This window comes from Triticum urartu, chromosome 4A (genome assembly GCF_056163025.1).
Source record: "Triticum urartu cultivar PI428250 chromosome 4A, HENAU_Tu73, whole genome shotgun sequence".
NCBI classification, from domain to species: Eukaryota; Viridiplantae; Streptophyta; class Magnoliopsida; order Poales; family Poaceae; genus Triticum; species Triticum urartu.
The window spans coordinates 595,511,489-595,529,093 of NC_141876.1; the positions used below are offsets into that span (position 1 = coordinate 595,511,489).

The window sequence follows — 17,605 nt, forward strand, 5'->3', positions numbered from 1 at the left end:
CTATCGTTGTGGTTTTGATGCGTAGGTAAGATTGGTTCTTGCTTAAGCCCATAGCAGCCACGTAAAACTTGCAACAACAAAGTAGAGGACGTCTAACTTGTTTTTGCAGGGCATGTTGTGATGTGATATGGTCAAGACATGATGCTAAATTTTATTGTATGAGATGATCATGTTTTGTAACCAAGTTATCGGCAACTGGCAGGAGCCATATGGCTGTCGCTTTATTGTATGCAATGCAATTGCGCTGTAATGCTTTACTTTATCACTAAGCAGTAGCGATAGTCGTGGAAGCATAAGATTGGCGAGGCGACAACGATGCTACAATGGTGATCAAGGTGTCGCGCTGGTGACGATGGTGATCACGACGGTGCTTCGAAGATGGAGATCACAAGCACAAGATGATGATGGTCATATCATATCACTTATATTGATTGCATGTGATGTTTATCTTTTATGCATCTTATCTTGCTTTGATTGACGGTAGCATTTTAAGATGATCTCTCACTAATTATCAAGAAGTGTTCTCCCTGAGTATGCACCGTTGCGAAAGTTCTTTGTGCTGAGACACCACGTGATGATCGGGTGTGATAGGCTCTACGTTCAAATACAACGGGTGCAAAACAGTTGCACACGCAGAATACTCAGGTTATACTTGACGAGCCAAGCATATACAGATATGGGCTCGGAACACGGAGACCGAAAGGTCGAGCGTGAATCATATAGTAGATATGATCAACATAGCGATGTTCACCAATGAAACTACTCTATCTCACGTGATGATCGGACATGGTTTAGTTGATTTGGATCACGTAATCACTTAGAGGATTAGAGGGATGTCTATCTAAGTGGGAGTTCTTTAGTAATATGATTAATTGAACCTAAATTTATCATGAACTTAGTACCTGATAGTATCTTGCTTGTTTATGTTTGATTGTAGATAGATGGCCCGTGTTGTTGTTCCGTTGAATTTTAATGCGTTCCTTGAGAAAGCAAAGTTGAAAGATGATGGTAGAAATTACACGGACTGGGTCCGTAAATTGAGGATTATCCTCATTGCTGCACAGAAGAATTACGTCCTGGAAGCACCGCTGGGTGCCAGGCCTGCTGCTGGAGCAACACCAGATGTTATGAACGTCTGGCAGAGCAAAGCTGATGACTACTCGATAGTTCAGTGTGCCATGCTTTACGGCTTAGAATCGGGACTTCAACGACGTTTTGAACGTCATGGAGCATATGAGATGTTCCAGGAGTTGAAGTTAATATTTCAAGCAAATGCCCGGATTGAGAGATATGAAGTTTCCAATAAGTTCTATAGCTGCAAGATGGAGGAGAACAGTTCTGTCAGTGAGCATATACTTAAAATGTCCGGGTATAATAATCACTTGATTCAATTGGGAGTTAATCTTCCAGATGATTGCGTCATTGACAGAATTCTCCAATCACTGCCACCAAGCTACAAGAGCTTCGTGATGAACTATAATATGCAAGGGAAGAATAAGACTATTCCCGAGCTCTTCGCAATGCTGAAAGCTGCGGAGGTAGAAATCAAGAAGGAGCATCAAGTGTTGATGGTCAATAAGACCACTAGTTTCAAGAAAAAGGACAAAGGGAAGAAGAAGGGGAACTTCAAAAAGAACAGCAAGCAAGTTGCTACTCAAGAAAAGAAACCCAAACCTGGACCTAAGCCTGAAACTGAGTGCTTCTACTGCAAGCAGACTGGTCACTGGAAGCGGAACTGCCCCAAGTATTTGGCGGATAAGAAGGATGGCAAGGTGAACAAAGGTATATGTGATATACATGTTATTGATGTGTACCTTACTAATGCTCGCAGTAGCACCTGGGTATTTGATACTGGTTCTGTTGCTAACATTTGCAACTCAAAACAGGGACTACAGATTAAGCGAAGATTGGCTAAGGACGAGGTGACGATGCGCGTGGGAAATGGTTCCAAAGTCGATGTGATCACAGTCGGCACGCTACCTCTACATCTACCTTCGGGATTAGTATTAGACCTAAATAATTGTTATTTGGTGCCAGCGTTAAGCATGAACATTATATCTGGATCTTGTTTGATGCGAGACGGTTATTCATTTAAATCAGAGAATAATGGTTGTTCTATTTATATGAGTAATATCTTTTATGGTCATGCACCCTTAAAGAGTGGTCTATTCTTATTAAATCTCGATAGTAGTGACACACATATTCATAATATTGAAACCAAAAGATGCAGAGTTGATAATGATAGTGCAACCTATTTGTGGCACTGCCGTTTGGGTCATATCGGTGTAAAGCGCATGAAGAAACTCCATACTGATGGGCTTTTGGAACCACTTGATTATGAATCACTTGGTACTTGCAATCCATGCCTTATGGGTAAGATGACAAAAACACCGTTCTCCGGTACTATGAATAGAGCAACAGATTTGTTGGAAATCATACATACAGATGTATGTGGTCCGATGAATGTTGAGGCTCGTGGCGGATATCGTTATTTTCTCACCTTCACAGATGACTTAAGCAGATATGGGTATATCTACTTAATGAAACATAAGTCTGAAACATTTGAAAAGTTCAAAGAATTTCAGAGTGAAGTTGAAAATCATCATAACAAGAAAATAAAATTCCTGCGATCTGATCGTGGAGGAGAATATTTGAGTTACGTGTTTGGTGTACATTTGAAACAATGCGGAATAGTTTCGCAACTCACGCCACCCAGAACACCACAGCGTAATGGTGTGTCCGAACATCGTAATCGTACTTTACTAGATATGGTGCGATCTATGATGTCTCTTACTGATTTACCGCTATCGTTTTGGGGTTATGCTCTAGAGACGGCCGCATTCATGTTAAATAGGGCACCATCAAAATCCGTTGAGACGACGCCTTATGAACTATGGTTTGGCAAGAAACCAAAGTTGTCGTTTCTGAAAGTTTGAGGTTGCGATGCTTATGTGAAAAAGCTTCAACCTGATAAGCTCGAACCCAAATCGGAGAAATGTGTCTTCATAGGATATCCAAAGGAAACTATTGGATACACCTTCTATCACAGATCCGAAGGCAAAACTTTTGTTGCTAAATTCGGAAACTTTCTAGAGAAGGAGTTTCTCTCAAAAGAAGTGAGTGGGAGGAAAGTAGAACTTGATGAGGTAACTGTACCTGCTCCATTATTGGAAAGTAGTACATCACAGAAACCAGTTTCTATGACACCTACACCAATTAGTGAGGAAGCTAATGATGATGATCATGAAGCTTCAGAACAAGATACTACTGAACCTCATAGATCAACCAGAGTAAGATCCGCACCAGAGTGGTACGGTAATCCTGTTCTGGAAGTCATGCTACTAGATCATGATGAACCTACGAACTATGGAGAAGCGATGGTGAGCCCAGATTCCACAAAATGGCTTGAAGCCATGAAATCTGAGATGGGATCCATGTATGAGAACAAAGTATGGACTTTGATTGACTTGCTCAATGATCAGCAAGCAATTGAGAATAAATGGATCTTTAAGATGAAGACTGACGCTGACGGTAATGTTACTGTCTACAAAGCTCGACTTGTCGCAAAAGGTTTTCGACAAGTTCAAGGGATTGACTACGATGAGACCTTCTCACCCGTAGAGATGCTTAAGTCTATCCGAATCATGTTAGCAATTGCCGCATTTTATGATTATGAAATTTGGCAGATGGATGTCAAAACTGCATTCCTGAATGGATTTCTGCAAGAAGAGTTGTATATGATGCAACCGGAAGGTTTTGTCAATCCAAAGGGAGCTAACAAAGTGTGCAAGCTCCAGCGATCCATTTATGGACTGGTGCAAGCCTCTCGGAGTTGGAATAAACGCTTTGATAGTGTGATCAAAGCATTTGGTTTTGTACAGACTTTTGGAGAAGCCTGTATTTACAAGAAAGTGAGTGGGAGCTCTGTAACATTTCTGATATTATATGTAGATGACATATTACTAATCGGAAATGATATAGAATTTCTGGATAGCATAAAGGGATACTTGAATAAGAGTTTTTCAATGAAAGACCTCGGTGAAGCTGCTTACATATTGGGCATTAAGATCTATAGAGACAGATCAAGACGCTTAATTGGACTTTCACAAAGCACATACCTTGACAAAGTTTTGAAAAAGTTCAAAATGGATCAAGCAAACAAAGGATTCTTGCCTGTGTTACAAGGTGTGAAATTGAGTAAGACTCAATGCCCGACCAATGCAGAAGATAGAGAGAAAATGAAAGATGTTCCCTATGCTTCAGCCATAGGCTCTATCATGTATGCAATGCTGTGTACCATACCTGATGTGTGTCTTGCTATAAGTCTAGCAGGCAGGTACCAAAGTAATCCAGGAGTGGATCACTGGACAGCGGTCAAGAACATCCTGAAATACCTGAAAAGGACTAAGGATATGTTTCTCATATATGGAGGTGACAAAGAGCTCATCGTAAATGGTTACGTTGATGCAAGCTTTGACACTGATCCGAACGATTCTAAATCGCAAACCGGATACGTGTTTACATTAAACGGTGGAGCTGTCAGTTGGTGCAGTTCTAAACAAAGCGTTGTGGCGGGATCTACATGTGAAGCGGAGTACATAGCTGCTTCGGAAGCTGCAAACGAAGGAGTCTGGATGAAGGAGTTCATATCCGATCTAGGAGTCATACCTAGTGCATCGGGTCTAATGAAAATCTTTTGTGACAATACTGGTGCAATTGCCTTGGCAAAGGAATCCAGATTTCACAAGAGAACCAAGCACATCAAGAGACGCTTCAATTCCATTCGGGATCTAGTCCAGGTGGGAGACATAGAGATTTGCAAGATACATACGGATCTGAATGTAGCAGACCCGTTGACTAAGCCTCTTCCACGAGCAAAACATGATCAGGACCAAAGCTCCATGGGTGTTAGAATCATTACTGTGTAATCTAGATTATTGACTCTAGTGCAAGTGGGAGACTGAAAGAAATATTCCCTAGAGGCAATAATAATGTTATTATTTTATTTCCTTATATCATGATAAATGTTTATTATTCATGCTAGAATTGTATCATCCGGAAACATAATACTTGTGTGAATACATAGACAAACCAAACGTCACTAGTATGCCTCTACTTGACTAGCTCATTAATCAAAGATGGTTATGTTTCCTAACCATAGACATGTGTTGTCATTTGATTAACGGATCACATTATTAGGAGAATGATGTGATTGACATGACCCATTCCATTAGCTTAGCACCCGATCATTTAGTATGTTGCTATTGCTTTCTTCATGACTTATACATGTTCCTATGACTATGAGATTATGCAACTCCCGTTTGCCGGAGGAACACTTTGTGTGCTACCAAACGTCACAACATAACTGGGTGATTATAAAGGAGCTCTACAGGTGTCTCCAAAGGTACATGTTGGGTTGGCGTATTTCGAGATTAGGATTTGTCACTCCGATTGTCGGAGAGGTATCTCTGGGCCCTCTCGGTAATGCACATCACATAAGCCTTGCAAGCATTGCAACTAATGAGTTAGTTGCGAGATGATGTATTATGGAACGAGTAAAGAGACTTGCCGGTAACGAGATTGAACTAGGTATTGAGATACCGACGATCGAATCTCGGGCAAGTAACATACCGATGACAAAGGGAACAACGTATGTTGTTATGCGGTCTGACCGATAAAGATCTTTGTAGAATATGTAGGAGCGAATATGAGCATCCAGGTTCCGCTATTGGTTATTGACCGGAGACGTGTCTCGGTCATGTCTACATTGTTCTCGAACCCTTAGGGTCCGCACGCTTAAGGTTTCGATGACAGTTATATTATGAGTTTATGAGTTTTGATGTACCGAAAGAGTTCGGAGTCCCGGATGTGATCACGGACATAATGAGGAGTCTCGAAATGGTCGAGACATAAAGATTGATATATTAGACGGCTATATTCGGACACCGGAAGTGTTCCGGGTGATTTCGGAGAAAACCGGAGAGCCGGAGGGTTACCGGAACCCTGCCGGGAGAAGTAATGGGCCATATGGGCCTTAGTGGAGAGAGAGAGAGAGGGGCAGCCAGGGTGGGCCGCGCGCCTCCTCCCCCTGGTCCGAATTGTACTAGGAGAGGGGGGCGGCGCCCCCCTTTCCTTCTCCCTCCCCACTTCCTTCGCCCTCCTAGTAGGAGTCCTACTCCTACTAGGAGGAGGACTCCTCCTGGCGCGCCAATAGGGGCCGGCCCGCCTCCTCCCCTTGCTCCTTTATATACGGGGGCAGGGGGCACCCCTAGACACAGAAGTTGATCCACGTGATCATATTTTTAGCCGTGTGCGGTGACCCCTTCCTCCATATTCCTCGATAATATTGTAGCGGTGCTTAGGCGAAGCCCTGCGATGGTAGTACATCAAGATTGTCACCACGCCGTCGTGCTGACGGAACTCTACCCCGACACTTTTCTGGATCGGAGTCCGGGGATCGTCATCGAGCTGAACGTGTGCTAAAACTCGGAGGTGCCGTAGTTTCGGTGCTTGATCGGTCGGGCCGTGAAGACGTACGACTATATCAACCGCGTTGTGCTAACGCTTCCACTATCGGTCTCCAAGGGTACGTAGATCACACTCTCCCCTCTCGTTGCTATGCATCACCATGATCTTGCGTGTGCGTAGGAAAATTTTGAAATTACTACGTTCCCCAACATCAAGAATATATCTATTCCAAGGAGTGATGCCTAAATAAAAATTGCGAAGAAGAATGGAAGTAGATTGCTTCCTAGTAGATCTATTTTGCGCATTGAAAATTCTGTACCAAGCATCTTTTAGATTTTCTCCCTCCCTTTGTTTAAAATTAAGAACTTCATTCTCGGGAGACAAAGGAGTAGATAAAGGACTAGCCATAACGAAAAAGCAAGCGATCCAACACACAAGCAAACAAGAAACAGGCAAAAAGGCAAATAGAAAAAGAGAAGAGCAACGGAAAGAGAGGGAGAGAAGAAAAGAGGGCGAATAAAACGGCAAGGGTGAAGTGGGGGAGAGGAAAACGAGAGGCAAATGGAAAATAATGTAATGCGAGGGATAAGAGTTTGTGATGGGTACTTGATATGTCTTGACTTGTGCTTGAATCTCCCCGGCAACGGCGCCAGAAATCCTTCTTGCTACCTCTTGAGCACTGCGTTGGTTTTCCCTTGAAGAGGAAAGGGTGATGCAGTAAAGTAGCGTAAGTATTTCCCTCAGTTTTTGAGAACCAAGGTATCAATCCAGTAGGAGATCACACTCAAGTCCCACGCGTCTACACAAACAAATAAGAACCTCGCAACCAACGTGATAAAGGGGTTGTCAATCCCTTCACGGTCACTTACGAGAGTGAGATCTGATAGATATGATAAGATAATATTTTTGGTATTTTTATGATAAGAGAAATAAAAGATGCAAAGTAAAATAAACAGTAATAGAAATAACTAAGTATTGGAAGATTAATGTGACGGAAGATAGACCCGGGGGCCATAGGTTTCACTAGTGGCTTCTCTCAAGAGCATAAGTATTACGGTGGGTAAACGAATTACTGTCGAACAATTGATAGAATTGAGCATAGTTATGAGAATATCTAGGTATGATCATGTATATAGGCATCATGTCCGAGACAAGTAGACCAAAACGATTGTGCATCTGCTACTATTACTCCACACATCGATCGCTATCCAGCATGCATCTAGAGTATAAAGTTCAAGAGAACAGAGTAATGCTTTAAGTAATATGACATGATGTAGATGGATAAACTCATGCAATATGATATAAACCCCATCTTTTTATCCTCAATGGTAACAATACAATACGTATCGGTTCCCTTTCTGTCACTGGGATCGAACACTGCAAGATTGAACCCAAAGCTAAGCACTTCTCCTATTGCAAGAAAGATCAATCTAGTAGGCCAAACCAAACTGATAATTCGAAGAGACTTGCAAAGATAAACCAATCATACATAAAAGAATTCAGAGAAGAATCAAATATTGTGCATAGATAATCTGGATCATAAACCCAAAATTCATCAGATCTCGACAAACACGCCGCAAAAGAAGATTACATGAATAGATCTCCAAGAAGATCGAGGATAACTTTATATTGAGATCCAAAGAGAGAGAAGAAGCCATCTAGCTAATAACTATGGACCCATAGGTCTGAAGTAAACTACTCACACATCACCGTAGAGGCCATGGAGTTGATGTAGAGGCCCCCCGTGATCAATGCCCCCTCCGGTGGAGCTCCAGAAAAGGCCCCAAGATGGGATCTCTCGGGTACAGAAGGTTGCGGCGGTGGAATTAGGTTTTCGTGGTGCTCCTGGATGTTTGGAGGGTACGTGGATGTCAGGAGGAAGAAGTACGTCGGTGGAGCAACAGAGGGCCCACGAGGGTGGAGGGCGCGCCCAGGGGGTAGGCGCGCCCCCTGCCTCGTGCCTTCCTCCCTTGTTTCTTGACGGCCACTCCAAGTCTGCTGGATCACGTTCGTTGACAAAATCACGTTCCCAAAGGTTTCATTCCGTTTGGACTCCGTTTGATATTCCTTTTCTTCAAAACCCTAAAATAGGAAAAAAAAAACAGCAATTTGAGCTGGGCCTCCGGTGAGTAGGTTAGTCCCAAAAATGATATAAAAGTGTAAAATAAATCTCATTAACATCCAAAATAGATAATATAATAGCATGGAGCAATCAAAAATTATAGATACGTTGAAGACGTATCAGAGACTGTAAAATAGAAAACCTATCAAGGGAAAATCTTTGTCTTGCACATAGTCCACTTGAGCTAGATGATGACGATTTTGACTTCCTCAAGTTGGACCACCTTTCTTGATTGTGTTGGCTCGATGAAGACTAGTTGATTGCTCCCCATACTCCACTATGGGCGAGCCACTCTTCGTCACATCTTCATAAATCTATTGTTACCATAATGGACGGCAAGCTTCAAGCATTTGATTTATTCATGATGCTCCACTTGAACTTGCACATCACAATCTAACCCCAGAAAGAACTCTCACAAAAACCATGGGTTAGCAAACAAAGCGTAATGGACAATGCTTACCATACCATGGGATCACTTGATCCCTCAGTACATCTTGTATTCTTTGTGTGTTGATCAACTTGATTCATTCTTGACTTAATCTTGATCAACCTTGAATCTTTCCAATTCTCTTCATTTCGATGATGTCTTGAAGGTAGACATGAATGATCACACAATCTTCTTCTTCAAGACATGCTTGCAATAAGCTCAACACTCACATGACCAATCTTTGAATAATTCCTTGAATAGCACCTTGGTCGACACAAACTCTTCTGGAAACCAACACATGTACTCCAAGAAAAGCCTATGGACAAAACCTTCAAATATAACTCAAGGCAACCATTAGTCCATAGAGATTGTCATCAATTACCAAAACCAAACATGGGGGCACCGCATGTTCTTTCAACCTCCATGAAGCTGTTCTCATCCTGGTGGACTGGCGCTTCCAGCTCCCGCTGGTTGACGAAGCATACGATAGCCCTTGCTGCGGCCGTGGTCAGTTGGTCACACATGGTCTGCTCCGAGCGTCCGACCTCACCGTGAACACGACGTGCCTCCTGCTCTAAACCTACCTCCTGACTCATGTCCAACATCTCTATAAACCTTGTTGGCGGCGTTAGGTTAGCTTTATAGTGTGTCGAGTATGTATCTTATCCGGTAGCAAGATGGTTTCCTAGTTGTATACGACACAGGATGGTGACGTACATGTGCTTGTTATGTATGAATTCAGAAGGAAAGAAGAATTGGTGAAAGGCATTATTACCAAGAAAAAAACAGATACGCGTTAGCGAGCTTTGATGATAGTACGTATTCGTGGGTGGGCTGGACGATCTTATTAGAAAACTTATGGATTTTTTTTTCTATAGAGCGACCTTTTGAATCTCAACCGTCTATCTTTATGGTTAACACAAAATCAATGGATATAAAAGGATGACTTATGGAGAACTATGAAAGCTTCCGTCCTTTATTATTAGATATAGATATAGACAGTGGCGAAGCTATGTGTAAGCTGTGGGGTCAGCCGACCCCACAACTTTTCTAAAAAACAGCCTATAATCACTGTTCATTACTGTTCATCATGAAGAAAAAATTCACAAAAATACAGTTGACCTCGCAGATTATTTTGGTTGGCATCGCCGCTGGATATAGAGGTATAGATATAGATATAGACTTTCTTGGACGGCTCAGAGATGGAACTGCCATGGATATAATGGATGCTCAAACTGTGGAGGAGGCCAGCCACAGCGAGATCAACGAGACCTAAGATGAAAGAGGTGGAGCTAAGGCTATAGCTGCTGCGAGCTACAAGGGGACCTCCTAGAACACACAAACAAGATTTACAAAGGCATGACGGGACCAAGCCGTTGTTAACTCGAACGAAGTCCATATCCACTTCTGTGGCCATGACCAAGAATGTCGAACTTGGCTTTGTTGCTGATAATACGGTGTCGCAGCGGCAGGCCCTCACGAGGTGCTAGATTGTTGCAGCATATTGGCCTTAGTTTGACAGCAAAAATTTAACCCTTATAACTAGTGAGTAGTGTTGTGCGACTAGCACATATGGAAATCATTGATCATCTCCTGGTGGCATGCGTGTTCGCCCGGCAGGTTTGGTTTGAGGTTCTCTGGACGCTTGGGGGAAGGAACGGTGGACGCCATGGACCTCAGACATTCTGCTTTCCTGGAGCACCTCGCATGCGCCTCAAGCGAGTATCGGGAAGGATTTTCAACGCAATGTTGTTGGTGGTGTTATGGGAAATTTGAAAGCACCGTGCAATGAAGAGCTTTGGTTCTCAAGAGGATTTTGGAGGAGGGATAGGCTTGGCTTATAGTGGGTTTGTTTAGAGGAGACCTGTCGCAACTCTTTGCGGAATTAGTTAGGCGGGTTAGTCGGGAGTAATTGCCTTAGCAATTTGTATGGTGGAGGCCGATGGGCTTTGTAAAATTGTGGATGGACGCCTTGCCTTTATCTTATTAATATATCGAAAAAGACTTTCGTCCCGCTTTATATATAAAGCAACACAGCCGAATCTACTTTGCAAGAGGGTCTCCTATGAATATATGATACACATGTTGATGCGTATTCTAGAAAATCTAGTGAGTAGTGTTGCAGAGTGGAAGGCTGTGCACACAAATTCAGTGTAGGAATGTGCGCGGGAGATTCAGTGTAAGAAGGAAAATGCTAAGCTTCAGCGGGCGGATCGTGGGCGGGTGTCTGCTGCCTCATTCGCGTGATGCGTGTCTCTTATGGTTTTGCAACTAATCCCTTGTTGCGGTCTCCCCATCGCAACAACTCATATGTTGCAGGATCTGGATCTGGATCCATTGAGTGCAGATGCCTCTGGTGTTCCTCCCAAGCCTTCTTTTACAAAGACGTTCTTCCTTTAATTTTTGCAACATCATTCATGTTGCAAAAGTCTTCTGGCAACATCATATATGTTGAAAAAAGTAAAGACAAAAAAAATCGCAACACAACTTATGTTGGATGTTTCTGTAATATGAGCTCTCTTGCAAAGGTTTTTGCAACACCTGCTTTGTTGCAATAATAAGGACGAGAGTAAGCCGTTGGATGGACTGGGTCCAACAGCTATCGAGGGGGTGGATATTTTCAAGTTATCCACCGGCGGACTTGTAGCACTGCCCGTGTAAGAATGTCGACACAACATTCAGCGCAAGAGTCTCAAATTGTTTTTACCCCTCAAATTCAGGTAGCGAGGAATCTGTGTACCGGGAAAAAAGTTCTTATTAGTTTGGTCTATTATTCAGCCGCTCAACTGGAGCGTTGGGATTGGGCAAACCAGTGTAGATAAAAGAAATGAGAAAGATGAAACTAGTTTTATCTTTAAACAGTTAGTCGATATGTCCGAGTGGTTAAGGAGACAGACTCGAAATCTGTTGGGCTTTGCCTGCGCAGGTTCGAATCCTGCTGTCGACGCGATTCTTTTTTCTTCTCTCCGGCGACCATTTTTTCACTCTACCTCACTACACATTTGCAGCTTCTACCCTTCTTTATTTCTTGATAAATTTGATTTCTGTTAGGGTTAAAAGAGAGTTTATATTAATTGGGAATCATCCGGTTGCTATCACTTTCACATAGGGGTATCAAATGAGAGGGCACACTGAGTACCGATGGGTCATTTGCATAGGACGGTTCAGCCGGCGTGGGAATGATCTTACGCAATGAAGCTGGTGGTGTTATTTTTTCTGCGTGTAGACAGTTGTTTACTTGTTGTGATGCGCTGGAGGCGGAACTATGTGCATGCATGGAAGGGCTATCCTTTGCTATCGAAGTGAGCTACCAAATGAGATCGAGATGGACTTGCGGACGACGGTTGGCATGATTCAGAAGCGTGAAGAGGACAGATCCGCGATGGGTCATTTGCATAGGACGGTTCAGCCGGCGCGGGAATGATCTTACGCAATGAAGCTGGTGGTGTTATTTTTTCTGCGTGTAGACAGTTGTTTACTTGTCGTGATGCGCTGGAGGCGGAACTATGTGCATGCATGGAAGGGCTATCCTTTGCTATCGAAGTGAGCTACCAAATGAGATCGAGATGGACTTGCGGACGACGGTTGGCATGATTCAGAAGCGTGAAGAGGACAGATCCGTCTATGCTGCCTCTTTCGTGAAAGAAGTTAAGTATTTGTTAAGTCTTAGAAACTTATATTACTCACGTTAGTCGTAATTAAAATAAGGCTAGTGATTGTCTAGCAAGGTTTGCAAAAACTGAAGGTACAACCATGACGTGGATCGGTTCAGGTCCGTCTATGGTCTTAGATTTGGTGAAGGAGGATTGTAAAAACTTTGTGATTGAGTAATACATTTTTCTCCCCCGCAAAAGAGAGAGAGAGAGAGAGAGAGAGAGAGGGGGGGGCACACTCGCTGGGAGGACCTCCGTGAATCCTGGAGTGCGTAACCAGCTCATGTGCTACTCGCAACATTGGCTACTCGGTTGCTCTCTCTATGCTCCAATCGTACGCTTAGCTTTCAAAGTTTGGTATGTTGACTTGAGGGGCATTGATAGCATTAACAACTGCAGAGCAATCAGACTCAGTGATCAGTGGTCCAAGCCGTAACAGGGAGATGAGCCCCAAGACAGTCCCAGCAATTCTGCTGCTGAATCTGGCCTGTGTAGGAGAACAGATGTTCTTCCAGCAAGGACCAATCCTTTCTCGTGGTTGTACGCAGAGCCACTCCAAAAACATGAATAACTTATCACCACTCCAAAAAGATGCCCGTAAACGATTTCTTCCTCAAATACTAATCCCTCCGTTCCGAATTACTTGTCGCAGGTATGGATGTATCTAAATGTATTTTAGTTCTAGATACATACATTTCTGCGACGAGTAATTTGGAACGGAGGGAGTACTATGTAACAAAAAGAGCTCTATTGATACGAACAGATTTAATAGGATTATGTTACTACAAGTCTACAAGAACATGAATTTGCATTCATAATCTTGCCAACAAGTATCACTAATCTTCAATAAGAAAAACTGACAGCTAAAAGCGACCATAAGAGTACTGCAGTAACAGTAATTTTCTCAAAGGAAGTGCTAATTTACTGCAGTAACAGCAACTGACATACAGTAGTGGTTCAGTTCACAAAGTTAATTAAGATTTAAATCAAGCCATCATCATCTGCTGAGCGGCAGAAAATCCTAGCTCAGGACAATCCCTTATACTCTGCTGATCATCTGAAACTACTCTGGGGGGAGGATTTTAGAGATTGGACCAAAGCTGGGAGAGCAAAACCTACAGTTTTAAAATGGTACTGCATGCAAATACATATAGGACCACGCTTACAGATGACACAAGAAAAGTACAAACTTACTCACAAAAGGAAGAGTTCCCGAAAGAAATCGTGCATATAAATTTTGCGAAAAAACACAAATTAGCACTTTTTATCACAAAAATTTGCACATTAATGCTAACAACAGCCTATGTACATGAGCGACTCTTCTTAGAAAATGTTGAAAGTTAAAAAAAAACACAGTTCTCAGATTTTTCTAAACTGTCCAAACCAGATTGGGTTCAGCAAACCATGCCGAGCACTCTGCCCTACAGCATACTCAACCATTTTCGAGGTGTGTGATATAAAATTTGAGAATTGCATTAGCAGCTCTATGCCATAATGGACATTTATATCTTACTGAAGCCTCAGTTATACCAGCACAGCAAACAATTACCTAGCAATGGGCACTAATAAGATCCAAATACGAGACGGATGAATGCATACAAAAAACAACTCAAAAGGCAATTCGTTTTTCCATGAAGAATGAACAAGATTAACTAGCTATCAGACATCTGAAACACCACCATATCTTCTATATATTATAGGTAAAAAAACATAAAGAAATGTGTGGTCATGATTTTGAGTAAAAGATCTTATCTAAGAAGGAAAATCGGTGAATATCAAAAGAGTTGCAACGATCACCGTTGCATTGCACTCTGACCAAACATATGAACATCTTCATCTCACTACATAGGCATTGCAGTCTACTATTATGTGCACTGTAGGCCAAAAATATGCAACAAAATGAGAACTACTCAAGACCTTCATGCAGTTTTGTGGAGCTACTGAAGCAAGATAGGGCTAAAAGATCGTCGGGCAGCAATATGGGCCCCATATCTGTAGTTCCCTAAACATAAAGCTCAAGATTCAATTTTTACATCTTATACTCATTGCTTTGGTAAGAAAAAGAACACTGACTAAATTAGTCAACGCATATCAGTGGGGCCAACATCCATCATCATCTATTGGGTTAGAGAAAACACTCTCTAGACATGCCATCATTATCAGCTAATCATAGGTAGAGCAAACTGTTGAGTCTTCAGAATGGTAAGACTAAATTGATGCATTTCCAATTGATGCCCCCTTTCACAAAAATGCTTACCTGACGTGCCCTCCCATATATGGTTAATTAAGATCTATAATCAAGCCGTGCACAAGCCATCATCATCTCTTGATCGACAGAAAATCCTAGCTCAGGACAAGGTTTCACACTGCTGATCATCCGAAACTCAGATACATATAGGATCACCCTTACGGAAGCACAATTTTTTTTACCAAACTTACTGACAAAATCAGGAATATACATTTTGTGAAAACACAAATTAGCACATTTTATCACAAAAATTTGCCTGTAAATGCTATACTATCCTATGTACATGAGTGGTTCATTTTAGAAAATTTTGAAACTTGAAAACACAGTTCTCAGATTTTCTAAACTGTCCAAGCGAGCTTGGGTTCAGCCATTCCATGTCGAGCACCATGCCCCCCTTCAGCATACCCCAACCATTGTTGATGCATGTATGCCATAATGGACATGATATCTTACCGAAGCCCAGATATACTATTATGTGCACTATGGACCCAAATTATGCAACAAATAACGAACTACTCAAGATCTTCATGCAGTTTTTGTGGAGCTGCTGAAGGAAAATAAAAAACTTAAAAGATCTCAAGGTAGCAATACAGCCCCATATATGTAGTTCCTTGAACATACAGCTCAAGATTCAGTTTACATCTTATGCTCGTCAGTAACACTGCTTTGCTAAGAAGTTAACACTTCACTAAATTAATTAAGGCATATCAGTGAGACAGCATGCATAAACCATCATCTCAACTCACCAAAGTTCAAACATATCTCTTTGAAAGATAAATTTACAGTGTTGGGAGAGCAAACTGTAGAGTTCTCAAAATGGTAAGACAAAGCTGCTGTCTGCAGATGCATTTCAAGCAAATAAAACAACAGAGCACATGGTTCCTACTGCATCTGCAATAATGGGAGGTTCATTACAAGATTATCCTTTCTGCAAGTTTATTCATCACAACACCCTTGTCACCTCCAAGCTTGCCATCTTTCTTGTTGATGAGAGTGGCCGCCTTTCTGCAAAAATAGATTTGGCAGTGTGATTCCAAAAAGGGTAAACATGGTACTATATAAATTGCCAGTTAAGTAATCATGATTAGTTGTAATTACCTAGGACTCAAAAGTCTGATTGGGAACAGTTGAACTGTAACTTTATATCTGATTAGAGATTCTTTGTTTTGTTTGCTCCACTAACCTATATAGAGTATTGCTTACAGTTATTTCCCAATCACAAAAAAGGATATCTAGATACAACTATACCTTTTGGATTGTATAGAAACTCATGTATGGAATCAGAGCATGTAATTTCTTTCTCTTCCATAGCTTCTTCCATCGCTGCGACTCAACATTAATCTCATAGATGCCCAGCTCCGTGGGCACAAAGAGGACATCACGGCCCTCCACGGATCCAACCAGTGTAAGGCTTTCCTCGGGATTTTGGATGGGGAAAAGGTTTCCAAGATTGATAATTGTACGTTGACTCCATGAAGCAACTCCATCGGAACCCATCAGTCTTGACCACAGATAGAGTGTTGATCCACTGACATGCGCAAACCCCAAACTGCCATCCTCCATGGCCATGAGGATAGAGGCAGTGGGAATGTGAGAACCCTCAATCGGTGCATCAATCAGTGACAAGCTATGAGAGCTCAAGTCATACTTAAGAATTCCTACACTATCATCATCAACAACCTCAAGCATGAAGTGAAGTGCTGCTCCTTCGATGAGGACAGGGGGCGTTGGCTCGAAGAATGTTTCGGCCGGAAGAAGAAGAGCAGGGCATGGCTCGCCCCACTGATCAAATAGAGGGCACGGCTTGCTCCAGTCACCGGTCTCTGGCAAGGACACACAAGCGTACGCAACGCAATCCTCATCGTCATCTCCTTTCGAGCCCACGCAAACAAAGACCACCTGGAAGGGACCCTCGTGACAAGCGCGGTGGTCGCAGCCGCCCACGGCGCAGAGCACGGCGGTCCCGTGGCTGTCGACCACCAGGTCGGGCGCTTCCAGCTCCCTCCGGCGGCCCGTCATGGGGTCCCAGACGACGAGCGCCATGGGTATCTGATTCACATCATCCCCAAGAAGGACGCGGCCATGGCGGCAGTCCAGCGGAGAGTAGTCGCGTTCGTGGTCCGGAATGCGCGCGCCGAATTTCGTGGTGGAGGTGAGGTGTGGGACGGGGCCTTGATCCTCCCAGTTCTCCAGCCAGGTATGGAGGAAGCCCAGCATGGGGGGAGCTCCATGGTGGTCGTGGTAGCGGCCGCGGAAGCGAGGGCCGCAGAGGAGGCCGAGCCAGAGCTTGCTTGCGAGGGACGCGCGCACGAGGTGTTCGGGCTCGTCCGGCGGGAGCCGGAGGAAGATCTCCTCGAGGATCTCATCCGGCAGCGATGGTGCCGCCGCCGGCGGCGGCGGCATGGTGGGCGGCGGAGGCGATGGTTTCGAGAGGGGATCGATGTGGAGTGTGGTCTGTGCGATGGGTCATTATTTTTTTATACCTAAATAAAAAAAAAAGGAAACTCTTCTTTTCACCCCATCGATCTTTCGGCATCCATCGACTTTATGGCTGTTAGATATTTTCTTAATCACATGGTTTGGAAGTATCTTTTTTCACCACCCAGCCGATCTTTTTGCAGGCATCCATCACCTTTATTTTTTTAATCACATGGCTCGGAAGTACCTTTTTTTCACCACCCGGCCGA

General features: G+C 43.1%; 1 protein-coding gene and 1 non-coding gene across 3 annotated transcripts; one reads left to right on the forward strand and one right to left on the reverse strand.

Moving 5' to 3' along the window:
- Positions 1 to 11,882: 11,882 nt before the first annotated feature.
- Positions 11,883 to 11,964, forward strand: TRNAS-CGA (transfer RNA serine (anticodon CGA)). The gene has a single exon. It is a non-coding gene; the product is annotated as a tRNA-Ser (tRNA).
- A 3,695-nt stretch (positions 11,965 to 15,659) lies between these two features.
- On the reverse strand, positions 15,660 to 17,388 carry LOC125554361 (uncharacterized). Of its 2 annotated transcripts, XR_015601756.1 has the most exons (3): positions 16,167 to 17,388; positions 16,017 to 16,101; positions 15,660 to 15,923 (listed from the first exon to the last, which is right to left on the reverse strand). XR_015601756.1 is itself a non-coding variant. In XM_048717934.2 (2 exons), the coding sequence occupies exons 1-2, from the start codon at positions 17,319 to 17,321 to the stop codon at positions 15,876 to 15,878; spliced, it is 1,203 nt and encodes a 400-aa protein (XP_048573891.2). In that variant the 5' UTR covers positions 17,322 to 17,388; the 3' UTR covers positions 15,660 to 15,875. The 2 variants fall into 2 exon arrangements, 1 of the variants encoding a protein (XP_048573891.2); XM_048717934.2 differs by lacking the exon at positions 16,017 to 16,101.
- Between the last annotated feature and the right edge of the window lie 217 nt (positions 17,389 to 17,605).

Coding starts and splice junctions, on each gene's coding strand:
- LOC125554361 (XM_048717934.2), bottom strand. CDS start 17,321: ATGCCGCCGCCGCCGGCGGCGGCACCATCGCTGCCGGATGAGATCCTC. Junction 15,924..16,166: donor GTTTCTATACAATCCAAAAG/GTATAGTTGTAT, acceptor CTATTTTTGCAG/AAAGGCGGCCACTCTCATCA.